General features: G+C 45.5%; 1 protein-coding gene across 2 annotated transcripts in view; it reads right to left on the bottom strand.

Moving 5' to 3' along the window:
• CSMD2 (CUB and Sushi multiple domains 2) overlaps positions 1-24,884 on the bottom strand; it is a 256,066-nt gene that overhangs the window by 91,720 nt on the left and 139,462 nt on the right. Inside the window, exons 14-19 of one of the 2 annotated variants that reach the window (XM_058040468.1) lie at positions 19,012-19,194; positions 7,385-7,711; positions 6,158-6,352; positions 2,292-2,430; positions 1,642-1,829; positions 475-663 (exon numbers count right to left, since the gene is read on the bottom strand). In XM_058040468.1, coding sequence (XP_057896451.1) covers positions 475-663; positions 1,642-1,829; positions 2,292-2,430; positions 6,158-6,352; positions 7,385-7,711; positions 19,012-19,194 — 1,221 coding nt within the window. The remainder of the gene's footprint in view (positions 1-474; positions 664-1,641; positions 1,830-2,291; positions 2,431-6,157; positions 6,353-7,384; positions 7,712-19,011; positions 19,195-24,884) is intronic. The other variant, XM_058040469.1, reaches the window with a different exon arrangement.

Here is a 24,884-nt window from a genome sequence, read left to right as displayed (position 1 = left end):
GTGTGCAGGGGAATGGTTTCCAGCAGGTGGAACCAACAAAAAGAGGAAAATCCAACAAAAGAGAATGATCGATCCAAATCCAATCAACCCAAACGACAAAATCCAACAAAATCCATGGACAGACCCACCAAAACCCATGGATTAAGCACCACTTGGAGCTTTCCAGCTGCTGCTTTGGTAGTGGGTCTGCAGGGGAAGGGTTTCCAGGGTTTCCAGCACCTGGAACCACCATCCCTGTTGGATCCAACCAAAAGAGGAAAATCCAACAAAATCCATGGACAGACCCACCAAAATCCAACAAGACCCATGGATTTCATGCCACTGGGAGCTCTCCAGCTGCTGCTTTGGCAGTGGGTCTGCATGGGAAGGTTTCCAGCAGCTGGAACCACTGTGGGCTCCACCTCTGGATGTTCCCACCCTATGAGCTCAGCTCTGCCTCCCAACCCCAAGAACATCCTGAATCAGTTTCCTCACCCTCACAGCTGGGCAGGGGCCGGCTCCACTGGAAGTTGGGCTCACACTCCAGGGCCTCAGTGTCACTCAGGGTGTAGCCAGGGTCACAGCTGAATGTCACCAGGGCTCCCACGTAGAAATCGTTGCCGTGGCGCTGCCCGTTCACTGGGATGCCAGGGTCCAGGCAGTGGTCAGACTGCAGCTTCACAGCTGGGCACAGAGAGCAGGGCACAGCACTCAGGTGGGCACTGAGGGGCTCAGGGGAAGCTCAGCCCACCCAGGGGATTGACACAAATGTTGGTGGTTGTCCCCAAGGTCAGAGGGTGGAAGGGAGAGAGGGAATTCCTCAAGGGAGGGGATGGAGAGAGGGAAATCCCTGAAATGAGGAAATGGAGAGAGGGAATTGCCTCAAGGGAAGGGAGGAAATGGACAGAGAAAAATCCCAAAAGTGAGAGGATAAAGAGAGGGAAATGGTCCAAGTGAGAGGAGGAAAGGGAGAGAGGGAAATCCCCAAAGTGAGAGGATAAAGAGAGGGAAATCCCTGAAATGAGGGGATGGAGAGAGGGAAATGCTCAAAGTGAGAGGAGGAAGAGGAGAGAGGAAAAACCCTGAAATGTGGGGATGGAGAGAGGGAATTGCCCCAAGGGAGGGAAGGAAATGGACAGAGGAAAATCCCAAAAGTGAGAGGATAAAGAGAGGGAAATCCTCAAAGTGAGAGGAGAAAGAAAATCCCTGAAATGAGGGAATGGAGAGAGAGAAATCCCTGAAATGAGAGGAGGAAAGGGAGAGAGGGAAATCCTGAAAGTGAGAGAAGGAAAGGGAGAGAGGAAAATCCTCAAAGTAAGAGGATGGAGTGAGGGAAATGCTCAAAGTGAGAGGAGGAAAGGGAGAGAGGGAAATCCTCAAAGTAAGAGGATGGAGAGAGGGAAATCCCTGAAATGAGGGGATGGAGAGAGGGAAATCCCTGAAATGAGGGGATGGAGAGAGGGAATTCCCCCAAGGGAGGGGAGGCCAAACCAGTCTGGGATGCCAGGAAAAGCAGAAACTGCTCCTCCACTGGCAGCACCTCCCTTGAGCAGTGTGAGCTGCCTGGCACAGGGGAAAACAAAACCCAGGGTGCCCTGAGGAGGCCGTGGTGCTGCTGGAGATTGGGAATTGCAGGGAATTCCATGAACAAGGGGCCCTTACTTTCATATCTGATCTGGAAGCCGATGTCAGAGTGGCTCTTGTCCGTGGTGAACAGGAGGTAGAGGTGGTTGCTGGTGCTGATCAGGAACTGGGGCACCTGGGTGCCATCATAGACCCCAATCAGGGGAGAGGAGTAGGAGCGGCCATCCCTCACCTCCAGGGTGTCATAATTCACCTCTGTCTTGAACCTGAGAGGGACAGGAGGAAAATGAAACCCCAGCACTGCTCCCTTCTCCTCATTCCCTCCTGGAACCACCAAAAGGGGCAGGGCTGGGTCCTTTCTTCTGCCTGGGGGCACCTCACACAAAAATGCAGGGAATTTGGGGTTGGAGCAGGGAATTTGGGGGCAGAACCAGGGAATCTGGGAGCGGAGCAGGGAATTTGGGGGCAGAGCAGGGAATTTGGGGCAGAATCACGGAATTTGGGGGCAGAGCAGGGAATCTGGGGGTAGAACCAGAAAATTTGGGGGCAGAGTTGGGAATTTGGGGCAGAGCAGGGAATTTTGGGGGAGAACCAGGGAATTTGAGGGCAGAGCAGGGAATTTGAGGGCAGAGCAGGGAATTTAGGGGCAGAGCTGGGAATTTGGGAGCAGAGCAGGGAATTTGGGTTAAGAACCAGGGAATTTTGGGGCTGCCCAAGGTGGTGAGCACCTGTCAAAGGTGATCTTGATGGGGTAGCCAGGCTGGGCCTCGATGACCCAGGCACAGCTCAGCGAGTCCTTGTAGAAGCCAGGCCAGCCTGGGGACAGGATGGTGCCACTGGGTGACGTCAGGTGGCCCCCACAGGGTGCTGAGGACACAAAAAGGACACAAATCCACACAATTATCCAGGCTGGAAAAGACCTTCAGGCTCATCCACCTCCAAACACATCTTTAAAACTGGGGTGAAAATTGTGACTGAGCTGCAGCACCATGAGATGTCCCCACTTTTAAAACCCCTTCCCTGCATTTCTGTCCCCACCACGAGTTCAAAATCACCAGAGCCAGATGGAAAACCAACATTTACTGCTCAGAAATTGCAGTTTCAGCTCCAAGTGCAGACAGGGCCCCCCTGAGAGCCAGCAGGGCTGACCTTGGGCCCTGCTCGGGGTGTAAAATAATGATTGGATATAAAAGCAGAGGACACTGCAAGGTCACTTGGCATTTCAGGTGCCAGAAAAATCCCTCCCAGCCCTGCTAATTGAGTCATGGCTTTGCTGCCACCAGGGATGTCACCAGAGCAGGGCATTAAATCCACCCCGTGGTCCCCAGGGCCACCGGCAGGAGCTGCAGGAACTTCTTGGCATTTTCTGGGAAAAAGACACAAGGTCTGAGAGGCCAGAGGGACAAAAATCCCATAAACCGCCAGGTTTGTCCACTAAGGAGTCACCCCAATGTCACTGTGCCCCTGTGCCACCCCAAAATGTGGTAATCCCAATGTCCTTGTGGCACCCCAAAATGTGCCAATCGCCATGTCCTTGTGGCACCCCAAAATGTGCCAGTCCCAACGTCACTGTGCCCTTGTGCCACCCCAAAATGTGCCAATTCCAATGTCCCTGTGCCACCCCAAAAGGTGCCAGCCCCAATGTCCCTGTGCCACCCCACAAGGTGCCAATCGCCATGTCCTTGTGCCACCCCAAAATGGGCCAGCCTCAATGTCCCTGTGCCACCCCAAAATGTGCCAATTCCAATGTCCCTGTGCCACCCCAAAATATGCCAGCCCCAATGTCCCTGTGCCACCCCAAAATGTGCCAGTCCCAATGTTACTGTGCCTCCCCACAATGTGCCAGCCCCAATGTCACTGTGCCACCCCAAAATGTAATAATCCCAATGTCCTTGTGGCACCCCAAAATGTGCCAATTCCAATGTCACTGTGCCACCCCAAAATGTGCCAATCCCAACATCACTGTGCCCTTGTGCCACCCCAAAATGTGCCAATTCCAATGTCACTGTGCCACCCCAAAATGTGCCAATCACCATGTCCTTGTGGCACCCCAAAATGTGCCAATCCCAACGTCACTGTGCCCTTGTGCCACCCCACAATGTGCCAATTCCAATGTTACTGTGCCACTCCAAAATGTGCCAGCCCCAATGTCACTGTGCCACCCCAAAATGTGCCAGTCCCAATGTCCTTGTGCCACCCCACAATGTGCCAGCCCCAATGTTACTGTGCCACCCCACAATGTGCCAATCCCCATGTCCTTGTGCCACCCCAAAATGTGCCAGCCCCAATGTCCCTGTGCCACCCCAAAATGTGCTAGCCCCAATGTCCTTGTGGCACCCCAAAATGTGCCAGTCCCAATGTTACTGTGCCACCCCACAATGTGCCAATCCCCATGTCCTTGTGCCACCCCAAAAAGTGCCAGCCCCAATGTCCCTGTGCCACCCCAAAATGTGCCAGTCCCAATGTCACTGTGCCACCCCAAAATGTGATAATCCCAATGTCCCTATGCCACCCTAAAATGCGCCACCCAAAAATGTGCCACTTCCAATGCCACCATGCCCCTCTGCCACCCCAAAATCCAGTCCCAATGCCAATGTGCACGACCCCATGCCCTTGTACCACCCCAAAATGTGCCAATCCCATCCCCAAATCTCCCCTGCTGCTCTCAAGGGTGACAGATCAAAGTCATTTGAGCTCAGCTGGCTCCAAAGCAATTATTTTTTCCTTTCTGCCCCAAAGCTGTGCTTGGTCTCCTGTCAGGATTTCCACCCTTTTCTCGGTCTCCTTCATTCCCATTAATTTATTTTTTCAGGATTTTAGATCTCTGAGCTTTTCTCCTTGCTTAAAAAGGGTAATTAAAAGGTCCAGACTGAAGGGTGAGTCAAAGAAATCACCAGAGTGATCAGGAGGAGAAGGCAGAAGGTTATCACATATAAAAGTTGATTAGAAGTGTATTATTTAATGAATGTTTCCCTTCCATACTTTAAAAAATGTAAATTTCAAGGCTTGTGCTTTGAAAGGAACAGGAGCCCTGAATTAAACCTACATTTTGACAGGAGCAAAATTATTTCAGAATACAAAAAGTCCAGCTTTTTATTCTATAAAAGCTGTTGAAAACAATTGATTCCTTCCTTCAATCCCAAAGACAATGGCCAGGACTGTGCAATTCCTGCTGCTCAGGCAATGCAGGGCCAATTACTCCAATTATTTCTCAATATTCCAGGGCTGCTTCTCAAGAGCTCAGCACTTGTTATTCAAATTGCTGCAAATACCAGAGCAGAGCATCACTTCCCTGAGAACACAGGGCACAGGAAGATTTTCAGTCCTAATGAGCTCCTTCTTCACTTCTTTTTTCCAGAGCAGAGGCTTGAAAGTCTTAAAAAAGTTTTGAAATCTGAATTAGAGCCTTTAATTCAGCCCAGCTCCCCCCATGGCAGGGTTGGCTGTTGTGGCCAGGAGATGGAAACGCAGAATTTTTGTCTTTCAGCTGCCAGAGCCCATTGAGAGAACTTCTGTCATGACACAAATATTAGATATTTTACATGGATCAAAAACCAGGATGGGAAAACATCACCCTCGATCTTCCGTTCCTTTTTGTTTCATTCCCTCCCTGACAGGAGCAGCAGGGAAGCTTTGAGGCATCACTAAACCAGAACTTTTTATTATTATTATTATTGTTATTAGAAAAACACCTGCTGTAACAAGAACTGATCATCAAATCATCAAAAAACCACAATAAAAATATTCCCCAGCGTTCATTCCACACCAAAAAAATTTGGAAAATAAACAGAGCTCAGGAATATTTGAACTGAAATTTCCTCCCCAGCAAACTCCTCCTTCCAAAGGGGTGGAAAATCCTGGAAGGTGTTGGCTGGACACTGTGGAATGTGAGAGTGAGACCCTGACAGGCAGAACCCTGATTCTGGACCCCAAAAGGCTGCAAAATTCCACCCAAAATTTCATTCCCTGAAGGAATGTTCACCTGGAGAGGAGAAGAGGAGGAGGAAATGGGGAAAAAACCCTAAATTCCATAAGAATTAAAAACTAAAAGGGAGGGTTATACGTTAGAGGTAAATCTTTGGGATCAGGTGTTCTGGGAAGTCTGAACCTCTGAAGTACCTCAGAAATGGGGAAAAACCTCTAAATTCTGTAAGAATTAAAAATTCAAAGGGAGGGTTGTACATTAGAGGGGAATCTTTGGGAAGTCTGAACCTCTCAGGTACCTCAGAAATGGGGAAAAACCTCTAAATTCTGTAAGAATTAAAAATTCAAAGGGAGGGTTGTACATTAAGAGGGGAATCTTTGGGAAGTCTGAACCTCTCAGGTACCTCAGCAATGGGGAAAGAGAGAAGGGAAACGCAGCTGGGAAATTGGGATAAAAACCAAGATGCGTTCTCCAAAAATCTGAGAGATCCCAGAGGATCTCTTGAAAAGGACCCCTCTGTCTCGTTTTTGGCCATAAACCTCTGGTGTTTGTGGATGGATTTTCCTAACAACATCCACAGGAAGAGCCGAGATGGGATTTTTAACACCACAAACCACCCCAAAACACCCCAAACCACTCCACAGGCAGCAGGCAGGAGCTGGGGCTCACCTTCGCAGCGCAGCACGGCGTTGTCCCACACCACGCTGCCCTCCTGCAGGACGCAGGTGACGCTCTCGGCGCCGTGGGTGCGGATGAAGCCCTCGTCACACAGGAAGGACACGGAGCTGCCCAGCTGCAGGCTGTCCCCAAAGCGCTTCCCGTTCACCGGCACGCCGGGGTCCGGGCACTCGTTGTGCCGGAACGCTGCCAGCAGCGGGAGAGAGACAGAAAACAGGAGAATCAGCAACTTTTTGTACCCTCCCCACAACGCTGTCCCCAAAATGAGGATGTTGCACCCGCAAATTGAGGAAAATTGAATTTTTCCCCTTGCCAGTGACAGGAGGAGGAGGAGGAGATGCCCAGATTATAATAATTAATATATAATATATCATCCAAAAGTAATATAATATATGATCATAAATAATAAAAATATAAGATATATTATATAATATGTAATAATAAAGTAATAACTAATACATATTAATTAATATGAAATATAAGATTATATATTATATATGATCATAAAGTAATAATTAATATATAAGACACAATCATAAAGTAATCATATAATATACAATCATAAAATAACATAATCATAAGTAATGAAAGTATAATTAATATATAACATATAATCATAAAGTTAGCCTTCTGACAAGATGGCTAACTTTATGATTATATATAATATATGTATTATATATTTCTATGTATAATATGCATATAATATTTATATAATATATATTGTATTATATATAATATACTGTAAAATATAATATTTTATATAGTGTATATATAATATATACTATATAAATATATATAAATATATATAATATTTTATATAGTATATATAAATATATACAATATACATAAATATATATAAATATAAATAATATTTTATATTATTTATATATATAAATATAAACTATATATAAATATATATAATATTTTATATAGTATATATATAGTATATGTATATATGATATATATATGTATATATGATATATACATATACACACATATACATATATATACATATACATACATATATAATATACATACATACATATATATATACACACATATACATATATATACATATACATACATATATACACACACACATATATATATACATACATACACACACACACACACACACACATATATATATATATATATATATGTAAAAATAAAATTTGCACCATCCCTCCCCGCCACACAAACCCAACACACACTCACTGGTGAAGGTGATGTTGAACCCTCTCTTCTCCATGGAGTGGTCAGTCTGGAACTCCAGCCTGGCCACGTGGCCGCTGCTGGTCAGCGAGGAGGGGATGTGGCTCCCTGAGAAGGTGCCCAGCACGGGGGATTCAGCTGTGGCACCGTCCTTGACGGCCAGGAAATCAAACTGGGGCTCCACGTCGAAGTCGTTGAAGGCCAGGTGGATGCGGCTCTCGGGGTTGGCGATGATCAGCCACACGCAGTGCAGGCTGCTCCCGTACTCCTCGGGGTAGTTGGGCGACAGCACGGTCCCTGACGGGCTGGTGAAGTTGAAAAAGCAGGAAACTGCAAAGGGAAAGTGGCATCAGTCCCCACAGCTGGCCCTGCCCTCAGCCCCCTGGCTGGGACAGTCCCAGTTCCTGCTCTGAGGCTGCCTAAGGAGGGAAAATGTGATTTCCAGCAGGCCAGAGCCCACTGACAGAAATTCTGCCATCACAGAAATATCAGCATTTCATGTGCATCAAAAACCAGGAGGGGAAAACACCATCCTGGATCTTCCATTAATTCCCTTCCATTTTTTATTTAATTCCCTCCCTCACAGGAGCAGCAGGGAAGCCTTTGGTCACCACTGAATCAGAATACTCTGGTTATCAGTAAATCAGAATCTTTTGGTCATCACTGAATCCAAATCTTTTGGTCATCACTGAATCTTAATCTTTTGTCACCACTAAATCAGAACCTTTTGGTCATCAGTAAATCAGAATCTTTTAGTCACCACTGAATCAGAATCTTTTGGTCATCACTAAATTCAAATACTTTGGTCACCACTGAATCTCAATATTTTGGTCATCACTGGATCAGAACCTTTTGGTCACCATTGAATCAGAATCTCTTGGTCATCACTAAATCCAAATATTTTGGTCACCCCCAAATCCCAATCTTTTGGTAACAACTAAATCCAAATATTTTAGTCACCACTGAATGCGAATCTTTTGGTCACCACTACATCAGAATATTTTATTATTGGGATAAGAAAAGCACCCATTCCTCAGGACTTTGGGTGGATTTGCCATTTTCCAGTCCCTTCCAGTTTCATTTAACAGCAGGAAGAAAATGCCTCTTAGGTGGGATCTGGCATTTTTCCGGTGAATTCTCTCAGGAAAACTCCCAAAAATCCAGTGAGTGACTTGAGCTGGTGCAAAAAAAAAAAAAACCAGCATGGAACCAGCCAGATTTTGCCTCAACTTTTTGGTTTTTTTTTTTTTGCTGTGGCCACATCCCAGCACAATCCCACAGAACCTGGAGCAAGGAACCATCTCAGCCACTCTGGGCACTGCTCCAGCCTCCCCTGCTGCTGTCCCTGGCTCAGCTCTGTCACCCACAGGTGACACATCCATCCCCAGGGTGCTCCAGGCTCCTCGGGGGTTTGCTCACAATAAAATCTGCCCTTTCCATCTGCTGAGCTCGTTTTTCCCCCTCTGCATTCATCAAACTCCTTCCGTGCACACCAGGGAGTATTTGTGGGACAAATGGAGTGCCTGGAGAAGGAGCTGGGAGTTAATTTGCTTTGTCTGCGTCCTTGGGAAGTCGTTCACACCTGGCTGAGCACTGGGAGAGGTGGAACTGCCCAAGAACGTTCCCAAACGCTGAGGTTTGGGACAAACCAGAGGAATCTGCAGCCCTGGAGGAGGGGAAGCTCTTCCCACCACAAATAAACCCCTGATTTCTGCTGGTTCCCAAAAAGCCACGGAAATAATTTAAACCATGTTTAAAACGAAGCTGAGGGGCAAAACATGCATGAAAAACCCTTCAAGCTCTCCAGGGGTTCAATCCATCCCAAGCTGCAGCTGCTAAGGCCCATGAATTCGGGAAGGCAAGGCTGCCTTTGGAGTGCTACCTGCCCAAACTTTGGGATATTTTATGTACGGATGCTTTGCTCATCCCTTTTCCCCACCGCCACCCCTGGTAAAACCCATTATTGGGAACATCCATCTCCCTAATTCCTGGCACAGAGGATGAGCTTGGCTTGAGGTTGGCGTTTAGACAATTATTTGGATCACTGCTCTGCCTCCCTCTGTTATTTTCCCTCTGTCTCCCCTCACCACTTAATGGGCTGGGATCAAATAATTCGGATGTTCCCGTGACGTTATCAAGGCCATGGAGCTGCACAATCCATTCCCTGCTCTCAAAGCCACAAAGAGAGCAGATTAAAGAGAAAACAAACTGCAAAACATCCTCAGGATTTTTTTTCTGGGCTCTCTCTCTCTCTCTCTACCAGACGCTGAAATATCAGGGGATGCTGTCAAATAATTCTGTCAGCATAAGCACGGTGTAATCTGCCTGAGGAAAATTGAAAATAAATTCATTTGCACCCAGGGAAATGTCTCAGCAGCAGGGATGAGGTGTCTCCTCTAAATTTTTAAATCCAAAGGGGTGAATTAGCATTCAGCCAGGACCTCCAGCAGCCCAGCAAGAGAGAGGTGCAGTCGCCAGTTCAGAAAATAAAACAACAAAGGACTTGCTGACAAAGGGGAGAGGAGCAGAGCGAGGGAAGAATATAAAATTAACCTTTGCCAGATAAAACAAAGTGACAGATTATAAAGAGGAGCTGATACAAAAAAAAAAAAAAAACCCTCCAAGAGTCTCCACTGCAGGGAAGTAAACGAGGATTTTGATTTTCCATAAGATCAGTGAGGAGAAAAGCGAGTTGGAGCTGGAGGGCCAAGCTGTGGCCAGGAAAAAGCTGCCCTTGATGGAGAGGGGAGCTGGAATCACATCCCAGAGGGGAACATCCAGCCCAGGGAGCCACAGGGTTGATGAACAACACCATGGAGGCTGTGAGAGGATGATTTTCTTCATCTTGTGAGGCAGAGGAGGTTTTCCCTCATTTGGAAGGAGGTTTCCCCTCGCTGTGGAAGGAAGTTTTACCTCACTGTGGAAAGAGGCTTTCCCTCTCTGTGGAAGGTTTTCCTGCACTGCAGAAGGAGGGTTTTCTTCTATGAGGAAGATTTTACTTCACTGTGGAAGGAAGTTTTTCCTCTCTCTGGAAGGAGATTTTTGGTCTCTGTGGAAGGAGGGTTTTCCCTCTTTGTGGAAGATTTTTCTTCACTGTAGAAGGAGGTTTTCCTTGCCATAAAAGGAGATTTTTTTTCTCTCTAGAAAGAGATTTTTCCTTATCATGGAAGGAGGTTCTCCTTCTCTGTGCAAGGTTTTCCCTCACTGCGGAAGGAGATTTTTCCTCTTTGTGAAAGGAGATTTTTCTTCTCTCTGGAAGGAGATTTTTCCTTATGTGGAAGGAGGCTTTCCTTCTCTGTGGAAGATTTTTCTTCACTGTGGAATGAAATTTTTCCTCTCTCTGGAAGGAGATTTTTCCTTACCATAGAAGGAGGTTTTCCCTCTTTGTAGAGGATTTTTCTTCACTTGGAAGGAGTTTTCCATTGCTATGGAAGAAGGTTTTTCTTTGCTGTGGAAGATTTTTCTTCTCTGTGGAAGGCTTTTCTTCACTATGGAAGGAGGATTTCCCTCACTTGGAAGGGGGTTTTTCTTCTCTGTGGAAGGAAATATTTCCTCTCTCTGGAAGGAGATTTTTCCTTACCATGGAAGGAGATTTTCCCTCTTTGTAGAAGATTTTTCTTCACTATGGATGGAGGTTTTCCATTGCTGTGGAAGGAGGTTTTCCCTCACTTGGAAGGTTTTTCTTCTGTGAAAGGCTTTTCTTCACTTGGAAGGAGGTTCTTGCACACTGTGGAAGGTTTTCCCTCACCATGGAAGGAGATTTTTCCTTAATATGGAAGGAGGTTTTCCTTCTCTGTGGAAGATTTTTCTTCACTTGGAAGGAGGTTTTCCATTGCTGTGGAAGAAGGTTCTTTCCTCTATGTGGAAGATTTTTCCTCACTTGGAAGAAGTTTTTCCCTCCTTGTGCAAGGAGATTTTTCCTTACCATGGAAGGAAGTTTTCCTTCTTTGTGGAAGATTTTTCTTCACTATGGAAGGAGGTTTTTCTTCACTTCAAAGGAGGTTTTCCCTCACTTGGAAGGAGGTTTCAGCCCTGCTCCTCCAGCCTCCCTGCAGCTGCACACTGGGACAAACCAGGAGCTGTTTAACTGCGTGTCACAGACAGGGCCAGGCTGTCAGGAGGAAGAGGATGGAGACAGCCCAGCTGCACCTGGAGCATCCCCAAGAGCCCTGAGCAGCAGGAGCCATCCCCAGCACGACAGAGGCCAGCCCTGCTGCCTGCAGCTGCCCATCAGCAGCCCTGGCTGCAATTAATATTCATTACCCTTGTTAAATGCCAGCAGAGGCCATTTCATTATGTGCACAGCACAGGGGCCTGTTTACAAAGCTGCCTGTGTCAATAATTTTTTTTTTTTATTTGTCGATAATTGCTACATTTGCCAATAATCCTTATTGCTGACCAATTACTGCAAAGGCAATGAGAAAAATCCCTTTATTAAATACAGAATAAATCACAGCAGACACAGAGCAGCGAGACCACGGCATGAATGAACCAGCACAGGGATTTGTTCACGTTATCACAAGCAGCACCAGGATTCTGCTTGGTTTAGAGCAGTGAAACAAGGAAGGAGCAGCTCCTTGGTTCTTTTTTTGGGAGAGGGATATGGATGTGAACATGGAGCAGGCAGGAGAAATTCCTGCAGTTCTCTCTTCTCCTTCTCTTTTCTGTTTCTCTTTTCTCTCTTCTGTTTTTCTTTTCTCTTCTCTTTCCTCTCTTCTCTTTCTCTTTTCTCTTTCCTCTCTTTCTCTTTTCCCTCTTCTCTCTCTTTTCTCTTTTCTCTTCTCTTTCCTCTCTTTATCTTTTCTCTTTTTTTCTCTCTTCTCTTTCCTCTCTTTCTCTTTCCTCTCCTTCTCTTTTCTCTTCTTTTTTCTCTCTTCTTTTTTCTCTCTTCTCTTTCCTCTCTTTCTCTTTTCTCTCTTCTCTTTCCTCTCTTTCTCTTCTCTTTCCTCTCTTTCTCTTCTCTTTCCTCTCATCTCTTTCCTCTCTTTCTCTTCTCTTTCCTCTCTTTCTCTTCTCTTTTCTCTCATCTCTTTCCTCTCTTTCTCTTCTCTTTCCTCTCTTTCTCTTCTCTTTCCTCTCTTTCTCTTCTCTTTTCTCTCATCTCTCATCTCTTTCCTCTCTTTCTCTTCTCTTTCCTCTCTTTCTCTTCTCTTTCCTCTCTTTCTCTTTTCTCTCATCTCTTTTCTCTCTTTCTCTTTCCTCTCTTTCTCTTTCCTCTCTTTCTCTTCTCTTTTCTCTCTTCTCTTTCCTCTCTTTCTCTTTTCTCTCTTCCTCTTTTCTCTCTTCTTTTTCCTTTTTCTCTTTTCTTCTCCCTTCCCAGATCCCACCTCTTTCCTCCTGTTCGTGCCTCCATTCCCCGCTCATCCTTCAGGAGAACCCAGGGCTGATCCCAAAGTGAGGTCACACCATGGGAGCGGGGTCAGGAGCTGAAAACCAAACAAGGAATCCCTGGAACAGCAGCAGTTTCCATGGAAACAATCCAAAATTCTTGACTTTCCTCTCAGTTTTCAGATCCTGCTCCCCACAGACCTCTTGGGAGAGAGTTGGGAGACAGGAATTCTGCTTTGCATTTCCTTTTTTCCAAAAATTCCTCCTTGGTGATGGGCTGGGAAAGCAGGACAGTGCTGGAAGCTCAGGGCACTGCTCCAGCTGGGCAGCAAAGTTCTTCACATTTTCTATTTTCCTCTTTCTGTATCTGTTATTCCAAGGGGAAAAAAATTTTTAAAAATCTGCATCTCATGGTGCCTCTTCCTCCTGAAAACCCTGTGGCACCTCAGGGCAGGTGGGAGGTGAGGGAAGGAGTTTGGAACAAAATTAACCAGGAGGGTTTTGTTACTTCAGAGCAACAAAACTCAGCTCAGTCCGGGGGTGGGACTGCAGGTATGAGGAGAATAATGAAAACCAGGCAGATTTTGGGAAGCAAATCTTGAGGAAAATATCACTGAATTTAAAATAGATGTGCAGAGAAGAGCAGGTTTCACTGCCACCCACTCCAGCAGGAGCAGGGCTTGGCTTTGGGAAGGAGCTGAAGTTTTTTAAAACTTAACTGGGAGCTGCTGATCCCCACTGGGACAGGGCTGGATCCTGCAGCCATCTGCTCCTGAAAGGCTTCTGCACCTTCCCATGATTTCCAACAGAGCTCTTCCTCTCCCAGCAGCTCCCTTGGGAATTTTTGCAGTGGCCACAAGAAGGTGGAAGTTTGTGGGGATTTTTTTTGGCCCAAAAAAAGTCTCATGGTGCTGCTGTTCACCTCTCCCTGCCAATGCTGCATGGGACTGTCCCTCAGGGGCTGGGGGGACACTTTTGGGCAGTCACCACTTCCCTGTGGCAGAGTTTTTTGACAGGAATATCTGGGATGTTAATGAACACATTTATCCCAAATCCATTAAAATATACCCAGCAATGAATACATTTATCCCCATTTGTTCCCAATCCCTCCAAATATTCCCAGGAATGAAGATGTGTTAAAAAAACAAACCCAGGAACAAACACATTTATCCCAAATCCACTCACACATTCCCAGGAATGAACACATTTATCCCCAATCCATTCAAAACCAACCAGCAATGAAGACGTTTATCCCCAAACCCAAACCCTCCCAGAAATGAACAGATTTATCCCCAAATGGAATCAAACACTGCCAGGAACGAATAGATTTGTTCCCAATCCATTCAAACACTCCCAGAAATGAACATGTTAATCCTCAATCCATTCAAACATTCCCAGGAATGATCACATGAATCCAAAACCCAATCCAACATTCCCAGGAATGAACAGATTTATCCCAAATCCATTCAGACATTCCCAGGAACGACCACATTAATCCAAATTAAATCAAACACTCCCAGGAATGACCACATGAATCCCAAACTCAAACATTTCCAGAAATGAATGTGTTTGCTCCCAATCCATTCAAACTTTCTCAGATTTATCCCCAAACCCAAACCTTCCTAGGAATGAGCACATGAATCCCAAACCTACTCAAATATTTCCAGAAATGAACATGTTTCATTCAAACATTCCCAGGAACGACCACATGAATCCCAAATCCATTCAAACATTCCTAGAAATGACCACATGAATCCCAAACTCAAACATTTCCAGAAATGAATGTGTTGGCTCCCAATCCATCCAAACATTCCCAGATTTATCCCTAAACTTTCTTAGGAACGACCATATGAATCCCAAATCCATTCAAATATTCCCAGGAATGAACAGATTTATCCCAAACCAAATCCAACATTCCCAGGAATGACCACATGAATCCCAAATCCATTCAAACACTCCCAGGAATGACCACATGAATCCCAAACCCAAACATGTCCAGAAATGAATGTGTTGGCTCCCAATCCATCCAAACTTTCTCAGATTTATCCCCAAACCCAAACATTCCTAGGAATGAGCACATGAATCCCAAACCTACTCAAATATTTCCAGAAATGAACATGTTTCATTCAGAATAACCACATGAATCCCAAACTCAAACATTTCCAGAAATGAATGTGTTGGCTCCCAATCCATCCAAACATTCTGATTTATCCCTAAACTTTCCTAGGAATGACCATATGAATCCCAAACCCATTCCCAGGAATGAATAGATTTATCCCAAATCAAATCCAACATTCCCAGGAATGACCACATGAATCCCAAACCAAATCAAACATTCCCAAATCAAATCCAACATTCCCAGGAACGACCACATTAATCCCAAATCCATTCAAACACTACCAGGAATGACCACATGAATCCCAAACCCAAGCATGTCCAGAAATGAATGTGTTGGCTCCCAATCCATTCAAACATTCCCAGATTTATCCCCAAACTTTCCCAGTAATGACCACAACTATCCCAAAACCGCTGAGCGACGCCAACCAACCCAAACCTGCAGATCCTTCCCATTCCCAAGAATTTTGGGGCCCAAATCCACTCCTTTTACTCCCCTCCTTTTACTCCCCCACCATTAAATTCCCTGTCAAACACGAGGCGGGTCCAGAAAAACCTGAATTTTCCAAGTGTGATCCCAACAAACTGAAGCTGCAGCAGAAATTCTGGAATGATTCTCCCAGACCTGGCAGAGGGCACCTGAACCAAGGCAGAAACTCTGCCCAAGGAGGTGACAATGACATTTATTGTCACTCCAAGTGCCACAATCATCCCTCATGGAAAATGACGGCGCTGCCTGGCACGGGTCAAGCACCCAGAGGGAAATGCAGGGTGAAAATTTGGGAAAGGAAGGAGGAGAAGGGAAGGGAAGAACAAAGATCCTTGAAAGATTCTATCACTGCAGAACCCCCCCAGGAGCACCAGGGCCCTGTTCTTTCTGTCAAATAAGCCTCCTGAAGTGAATTTTGGGAACAAATAAAACCAGAAAATGAGGGTTTTTTTTCTCTACTCCACATGAGGATGTTTGAAAAGCAATTCCCACCCTGGATCTCTCCCTCCCCACATCTCCATCCTCAGTGGAGGCAGCTCCAGAGCTGGAATTATGGAGCTGAATCTCTGCTTATAAACTGAATTATCTCCTCAGCCACAGGATATTCCATCCCTAAATCAGAGCACAAGGGTTTTCCTTCAGGGTTATTTATCCAATGCCCCCCCAAGCCTGTTTTGCTGAGAAAAAGGAACAAATTCTGTCCAAAATCCAGTTCTGGGTGTGGAACTGCCCTGGCCTGTGACAGACACCACATCCCCCAACCCTGGAAATGCCATTTTTAAAGCAAACAACAGAATTATGGAGCTGGTTCAAGCAAGGCCAGGATGGTGCAGGACAGAGAGAAGAATTTCAGCCATCACCCAAAGCCAGACACTCAAACTGTACAGAAAGACACCCAAACTACAGATACAAACATCCAGACATCTAAATTGTACAGAAATAAACACTCACACACTCAAACTGAACAGGAATAGACACCTAGACATCTGAATTGTACAGAAATAAACTCCCAGACACCCAAATTTAACAGGAACAGACACTCAAACACCCAAATTTAACAGGGGAAAAAACATTCAGACACTCACATTGAACAGGAACAGACACCCAGCCATCCAAATCTCACAGAAGCAGACATCCAAATACCTAAACTGTACAAAAATAAACACTCAGACACCCACACTGAACAGGAACAGACACCCAGATGGAACAGGAACAAACAGCCAGATACACACAATTGCACAGAAACAGCCATGCAGACACTAAAATTGTACAGAAACAGATCCCAGACACTCAAATTGTACAGAAATAAACACCTAGACTTGCAAGTTGTATAGAAATAAACACCCAGGCACTCAAACTGTACAGAAATAAACACCCAGACACCAACAAAGTATAGGAACAGATACCCTGACACCCAAATTGGACAGAAACAAACATTCAGACACCTAAATTGTACAGAAATAAACATTCAGACACCTAAATTGTACAGAAACAGACACCCAGAAACTGATATTTTACAGAATCAAACACCCAGACACCCATATTTAAGAGGAACACACCCCCAGACACCCCAAAATCAACCAGGCTCCCCAAATTCCACAGGAACAACCCCCCAACACCCAAATTTCAAAGAAACAAACCCCCCGAAACCCAAATTTCACAGAAGCAAAGGGGTTCCCTCATTTCCCCCCCTCACATCTGATGTTCTCCCAACATTTCCCACCTGGAATTCAGACACATTTTGTCCTTTTTGTCCATTTTGTGACCCCTCCTGCTCCACAATAAATCAGGAGTGAAGGTCAGGAGGGGTCTGTGAGATATTTTTCATATTTTTCCCACTGCCTGCACATTGTGTTGTTGAACCATGAATATCGCAAGAGCCACAGAGAACAGATCACACTGGAATTATTTGAACTGAAAGATTCCTGCCATGCTTTGCATTTATGGGGCTTGATTTGATCAACACCAATAATCCTATTTTACCAAAAATCTTTTTTTTACTCTGTTATCACCCAGTCCTGCTGCCCTGAGCACAAACCACAGGTTTATCCTCATTTCAAACTCTCAGCACCAGCCTCAACCCCACCAACTTGTCCAAATTCACCTGAAATTCCAAGAAATTAAAAGGAAAAATCAGCACAGAACCAGTCCAACACTTCCCACCTCCCAGGAAAAACTCCAATATTTATTTTTTCAGCAGCATCTCCAGCTGATTTGCTTACAAATAAAATAAACCAAACAGGAAGGGAGGGATGGCAGCTGGAAAAGGGAGGACTCAGAGGAATTGCTTCCTTTCCCCAGGCATTTCTCTGAGCTTAAATAAATATTTGAAAATAAAGGCACTGAATCCAAACTGGTTCTCCCCCTTCTCCATGACCCCCAATTTTCTCCCAACTCTCCAGACCCTCTGCAAAATCTGTTTTCTTCCCCCACAGCTCCATCCTTTTCATGGATTAGCTCCTGTCACACCACATTTTCACTGGAATTCCACCCAGTTTGACACCTGAACTTCTAAAAACAACATTTTTGCTTTCTCTCTCTCCATTTTTCCCTCCCTCAACTGTATTTTCCTGGGGTTTTTTTAGGTTCAGCCTCACTCCCCTGCTCCAACAAGGCCCAGATTTTAACAGAGCCAACAAAAGTAGAAGAGGAGATTTAAAAAAAGCAGAAAAGGAGATAAAAAGAAGAGTGAGGTTATCACCAGCTGGGGGAAACAGAGGGAAAACTCTGGGGGAAAATTCCTGCAGGAAGGTCCTGTCAGGGCAATAAAGCAAATTGCTCAATGTATCTACAGAGGACACTGAGAGCATGGAAACCCCACAGGGACTGTGCAGAACTCCTATTTCCACCCCAAAATGTGATCCTGAGTCACCACAGAGAGCAGAACATCCCAAATCTGCTGAGAATGGGGCAACCAAGGAAAAACTGAGGCCCAGCAGGAGGGAGCCTGGAGAGGGTCAGATCATGAGGGGAAAATGAGGGGGTAAAAAGAAAATTCAGGTTTAAGTTGTGAATTTGGCCATGTTCTGTCTGTGCTGACCACCAAGGACTGATTTTTGCCTCATGACAAGGCAGGGAGAGCCAAAAACAGTCCAAATCTTTCTTTATGAAGAGAATTCAGGTTTAAATTGTGAATTTGCTGGGTCCTGTCCACCAAGGGCTAATTTTCCCTCAGGACAAGGGAGGGGGAGCCCAGCACAGCCCAAATTTCTCTCTGCAAAGAGAATCCAGGTTTAAATCTGGAATTTGCTGAATCCTTTCTGTGCCAAGGCCACCAAGGGTTGATTTTCCCCTTAGGACAAGGCAGGAGGAGCCCAACACAGCCCAAATCTCTCTTTGCAAAGAGAATCCATGTTTAAATCTGGAATTTGCTGGGTCCTGTCCACCCAGGGCTGATTTTCCCTCAGGACAATGCAGAGAGAGCCCAGCACAGCCCAAATCCATCTCTACAAAGAGACCCCAGGTTTAAATTGTGAATTTGGCCATGTCCTGTCTGTGCTGACCACCAAGGACTTAATTTTCTCTCAGGACAAGGCAGGGAGAGCCCAGCAGAGCCTAAATCTCCCCAGCCCTGCCCAGTGAAGACCCCAAACCTGTCCCCAGGATGGCGGAAGGTGCCACCGGGCAGGTGCCACCGCCTCGGCGTCCCCTCAGAGGGCACCCATAGGTGCTGCCCTGGAGCTGCTGACCCACTTACAAACACACACAGGTTTCTGAGCAGACCACTGGCTGCTCTTTTGGCAGGTGATGCTTTTGTGGCCCTTGAGCTCGAAGGCGGGCTGGCACTGGAAGTGCAGGGTGTCCCCGTGGCGGAAGCGGGAGCCCTCGCGGCGGCCGAAGGCGGGGACGCCGGGATCCCCACAGCTGCCCTGGTCAATCTCTGCAACGAGAAACAAACACGGGGTCGGGTGAGGAAAGGGGCTGGGAGGGAGGAAACAGAGAATTTGGGTGTGGGGAACGGGTTGGAAGACAGAAAACAGGAATTTGGGTGTGGGGAAGAGGGTGGAGGAGAAAGAACACAGGGTTAGGGTGTTGGAAGAGGGAACAGAGAATCTGGGTGTGGGAAAGGGGCTGGAAGAGAGAAAACGGGATTTGAGTGTGGGAAGGGGTTGGAAGAAAGAATTTGGGTGTGAGAAAAGGGCTGGAAGAGAGAGAACACAAAATTTGGGTGTGGAGAAGAGGCTGGAAGGGAGAACATAGGATTGGGGTGTGGGAAGGGGCTGGAAGAGAGAATTTGGGTGTAGGGAAAGGGCTGGAAGAGAAAGAACACAAAATTTGGGTTTGGGAAGGGCTGGATGAAAAAAAATTTGCTGTGGGGAAGAGGCTGGAAGAGAGAAAACACAGGGTTTGGGTGTGGGGAAGGAGTTGGAAGAGAGAAAACAGAATCTGGGTGTGGGAAGGAGCTGGAAGAGAGATTTTGGGTGTGGGGAAGGGGCTGAGGCCCAGCTGGTGCAGCCCCCACAGGCTGTGGCATTCCAACCCCGATTCTCTCCTAAACCCCATTCCCATTCCTACCTTGTCCCCACACAGAGTTAATCCCTCTCTCATCTGCACTCCAAATAAACCCCAGACACAATTTCCTGTTATCTCCTGCTCCCCTCTATCCCATTTCCAAAAGGCTCCCTGCCCTGGATCATTATTAGCTCCAAAAACTTAATTCCTTCATTCTTCTTTAGTGTTCCCACATTGTTTATGTGCTCCACTCTCCTCTCCCAATCCTTTGGTTTTTATCCCCAAAAATTTCATTCCTCCTGAGTTTTCCCACATTATTTATCTCCTCCTCACTCCTCTCCAAATCCTCTGGTTTTCAGCCCAAAAAACTTCATTCCTTCATTCTTTCTGAGTGTTCCCACATAATTTATCTGCCCCAAGTTCCTCTACTCTCCCAATCTTCTGGCTTTTATCCCCAAAAACTTCACTCCTTCATTCCTCCTGAGTGTTCCCACATTATTTATCTGCTCCACACTCCCCTGGTTTTTATCCCCATCATCTCTGATCAGTCTCGCTGTCTTTTTCCTCCCCGTTTCCAATTTCTTGCACCAAATTGGAAATCTCTTTTCTGACACTTCCTTTACAGAGGCAAACCACGGGAGCTGAGATTTGCATGACTCCCTCTAATATCCCAATTTGGCTGGAATAACAACAAGCACCCTCATTATTATTCTGGCTCCAGGCAACTCCACATCCAGGTGTATTTTGAGCAGAAGTCACGGAGCTTCTGCTGCATCTTGAGCTGAAAACTCACTGCTAGCTAATGAAGCATCCCCAAAATAATTTAACATAAATTAATATTAAAAGTTTTCATGAAACAGGCTGAGGTTTTTTTGCCTCTCAGTGAAAGCACTTTGCCAGGATTTACAGATCTTCCTGCACACTTTCCAAATCCGACTGTTTAGGAGCTGCACTTGCACATTAGGGATGGAAAATGAAAATTTTGGGTGTTAAAGCTGCACTGAACTGTTCATTCCTTCCCTGAAAAATGCACAAGGCCAACAGTGCTTAGCATGAAATGAAAATTCAGCTGGAAAACTCAAGGAATAGCAACGAGCTGGGATGGGAGGGAGTGGATGTGGAACATTTATCAGCGTGTCTGACGGGCACCTGGGGGCTGGGGATGCTCCCTGCTGCCACTCAGAACACCCTTGGCTGTCGTCCCTTCCCTTCCACACCCTGGAACCTGGAAATGCAGTGAGCAAGTGCCAGGGATGGCAGCCCTAAAACTCCACAAGTGGAAATAAAAATTCCCATTTTGGCAGCCCCAAAATTCCACACATGGACACAAAAAATTCCCGCCTGACCCCATCATTGCAGCCCTAAAATTCCACACATGGACATAAAAAATTCCCATCCTGGCAGCCCTGAAACTCCTCCACAAATGGACACAAAAAGTTCCTGCTTGACCCCATCCTGGCAGTCCCAAAATTCCACACATGAACACAAAAAATTCCCATCCTGGCAGCCCTGAAATGCCTGCACAAATGGATATTAAAAATTCCCATCTTGGCAGCCCCAAAACTTCTACACATGGACACAAAAAATTCCCATTATGGCAGCCCCGAAATTCCAAAAATGGACATAAAAAATTCCCATGATGGCAGCCCCAAATGGACGTAAAAATTTCCATCCTGGCAGCCCCAAAACTTCTATATATGGACACAAAAAATTCCTAATTTTGGCAGCCCCAAAACTCCACACACCAACACAAAAAATTTATGCCTGACCCCATCCTGGCAGCCCCAAAATGCCACACGTGGACACAAGAAATTCCCATTGTGACAGCCCCAAAACTCCTCCACAAATGGACACCAAAAATTCCCATTCTGGCAGCCCCAAAACTCCACAAATGGACACAAAAAATTCCTGCCTGAGCCGTGGCAGCCCCATCCTCCTGAAGGAGCTTCCCCAGAAGGGTCAGAGATGCCAAAACCCCGGAGCCAGCCCCAAATGTTTCCCTCAGCTGCAGGGATGGGAATCACAGGAATTCTGCACCAAGCAGCTCCAGCTTGGGGAAAAGCAGAATTTCCAGAGCTGGAATTCCAAAGGGAGCTGGGAATGTGCAGCATCAGTAAAATCAGGATGTGCTGAGGGCATCAGGAGCTCAAAAAAAAACGCAGCCAAGTGAGATAAAATCAGCATTTTGACCCTTGGATGAGAGAGAATCAAGACATCACTGCAGGGTCTCCTCCCTCCTCACCCTTTCCTGTCACTCTGCATGACCCCAACTCAAATAAGTGGGTTAAAAATGGGAGGAAAATGAGGAAATAGAGCTCCCAATTCCCACCCTCTCCTTGTCAGCAGCAGGCAAACACAGCTCGAAGGTTTCATCACCTCACAGAGGTCAGGAAATTGAATTTATTCGGAAATTCCATTTTCTGACCTGAGAAAAATCCCCTGGTTCCTGCATTTCTTTGTGTGAGGGAGTAAAATCCATGAAATATTGAGCAGGGCAGAAGTTCCATTAAAAAAATAAAAAAGAAAAAGGAGTGATTCAAAAATATCAAAACATGTTACTTCAATAAGATTGAAACATTCCTCCTGATGAATGTTTAAAGTAAAATCACTTCCACATTAGAATAATAAAAGTCAAAACTAAACAAGAACATCCAAACCAAGTGTTTTGACATTATTGAAGGGAAACAAGTTGACATGAATCTTTCACAGCTTTCTCCATCAAATATTATTCATACAAGGGGAAATTTTTTGACAAAACTGCATTTTCTGAGGGAAAAAATGTAGCAGCAGGAATTTTGCAGAGCTCTTTGTGATGTTTGGCTGAGGGTGGTGGGTGGGAAATTGGGTGAGGAATGAGAAAAAAAACTCCCTCACACCGCCCCAAATCCAGGCTGCTCATCCCTGGGAATTCCTGCTCTTGCAGGAGGAAAGGGGAGAAAATTAGGATTTTTCTGAGGGGAAAATGAGGATTTTTCTGAGGGGAAAATGAGGATTTTTTTTCTGAGGGAAAAGGAAATTTTTTTCTGAGGGAAAATGAGGATTTTTTTTCTGAGGGAAAATGAGGATTTTTGGAGCTGCCAGCAAGTCAAACTCAGGTTTCTGGAAGGGGTAGCCACAGGGTGAAGGATTTTTGAGACTGCAGAAACCCCACAAATCTCATCCCCAGTCAGGAAACACCCAGGAAAATATTTTACCTCACACACAAGTTTTGTACTTAAATGAACCTGCTTAATTAATTAATGCTTATGGTGTCAGGTAGGAATTTAAGGAGGAGGGTGTTTCTGTTGCCTTTTAGTTTCTGCCTCCAAGAATGAATGAAAATGATCCCATTTTTATCTCATTCCAGCCCAAAGGATTTTACCTCACACTCAGGATTTTGTACTTAAATGACCTTGGCTTAATTAATTAATTAAAGCTAATGGTGTCAGGTAAGAATATGGAGGAATCAAGACCAGGGTGTTTCTGTTGCCTTTTAGTTTCTGCCTCCAAGAATGAATGAAAATGATCCCATTTTTATCTCATTCCAGCCCAAAGGATATTACCTCACACTCAGGATTTTGTACTTAAATGACCTTGGCTTAATTAATTAAAGCTTATGCCGTCAGGTAGGAATTTAGAGGAGGGTGTTTCTGTTGCCTTTTAGTTTTTGCCTCCAAGAATGAATGAAATTGGGTGATTTGTTGGGAAAACTCCTTGCCCTGGAGCTGGTGCCTTCAACATCCATCAGGATATTCCTGCAGAATTCCCAGCCCATTCAACCTCTATTTCTTCTACTGATGAACCTGAGTTTATGCCGAGCAACAGCATAAATGTAAATGAATTTTATAAATTCCTGTGGTAAGAACAGAAACATCACAAAAAACCCCACCAAAAAGCAGAACAAAGCCAAATTGTAATTCACTGTCGCATTGTTTTAATAGAAAGCCAGAATTTCAAATTAAAACCAGATTTATGGGCGCTCCCACAGTAATTTAATTTGGATTTCTGCTGGAATTGGGAAGGAGCTGAGTCAGGTCTGAGCCCCCTGCTGCAGGCAGGGGATGATTAAAAGCTGTTTATTGTCAGGGGAGTGCTGAGCAAGGCTTTGGCTGTGGAGAGCTGGAATTCAGCCCCACGGTGCTAAAGAGGCTTAGGAGCTCTGCAGGGCTGGAGCTGGAGATTTCCTCCCCTGCCCTTTGTGCTTTTCATCAAACTTTTTCATCTTACCACAGGAATTGATACAATTGATTTACCTTTATGCTCTTGCTTGGAATAAACTCCAGTTCTTCAGCAGAAGGAATAAGGATTTTAATTTTCTTTTTTCAAACTTTGCTGGGATGAGCTGCTGCTTCCTGCAGCTCTTTTGCCAATTATCCAGGTGGGAATCCAGCCCTGGATTTATAATATTTTAGGTTCTGCATCTCCTGCCCCACTGTTTTGTTGATGCTGGGATCTCTCAGGAGGCCAAGGGGTTTCCATCCCTGTTGCTCTGCTCTCCCATTAAAATTAATTTAATTTAAATGAAATTTAATGGCTTGAGTTTGTCACAAAGCAGGAGCCACAGAAGGGCTTTGAGCTCTTTTTGCCAAGGTGTTCTGGTGTTTAAGCCTGGCCTAAAGCTCAGGAGAGGGTTTATTTACAATAATTTTCCTGGTCCTAGCAAAGCCAGGCCCAGTGCTGCACCTGCTCTGCTGTGATGTTTTTGAGTGGCAGGGAGGGGCAGGAAGGGATTTTTCCTTTTAATTCACCCCCTCCTTGCTGTGTTTCCTCTTTAGATCCTTTTTTATCTCCTTCAGGGAATCCCAGACTGGTTTGGGTTGGAAGGAGCTTAGAAAGCCCATCCTGTTCCACCTCTCCATGGGGTCAGAACATCCCAACACCCGTGACAACAGCAAACACAAGCTTAGGCCAGACTTGATCACTCACATTTTGCTGCATTCTGGGAAGATTTTTTTTTTTTAATCCCAACATTAACTTTTATTAACTTTGATTTCACCTGAAAGAGCCCAGTTGACACCAGAGATCTGCTGGAACCAGAGATTCCCCATCCCATCCCCTCCCACAGGCACAATCTGTTTCTACCAGAAATTTACATTTTTTTTCCCAATAAAACACCTGAAGTGGCAACAGGACAGCCCC

Source organism: Melospiza georgiana, chromosome 24 (genome assembly GCF_028018845.1).
Source record: "Melospiza georgiana isolate bMelGeo1 chromosome 24, bMelGeo1.pri, whole genome shotgun sequence".
Classification (NCBI taxonomy): domain Eukaryota; kingdom Metazoa; phylum Chordata; class Aves; order Passeriformes; family Passerellidae; genus Melospiza; species Melospiza georgiana.
This window is presented reverse-complemented; position numbering and strand designations above follow the sequence as displayed.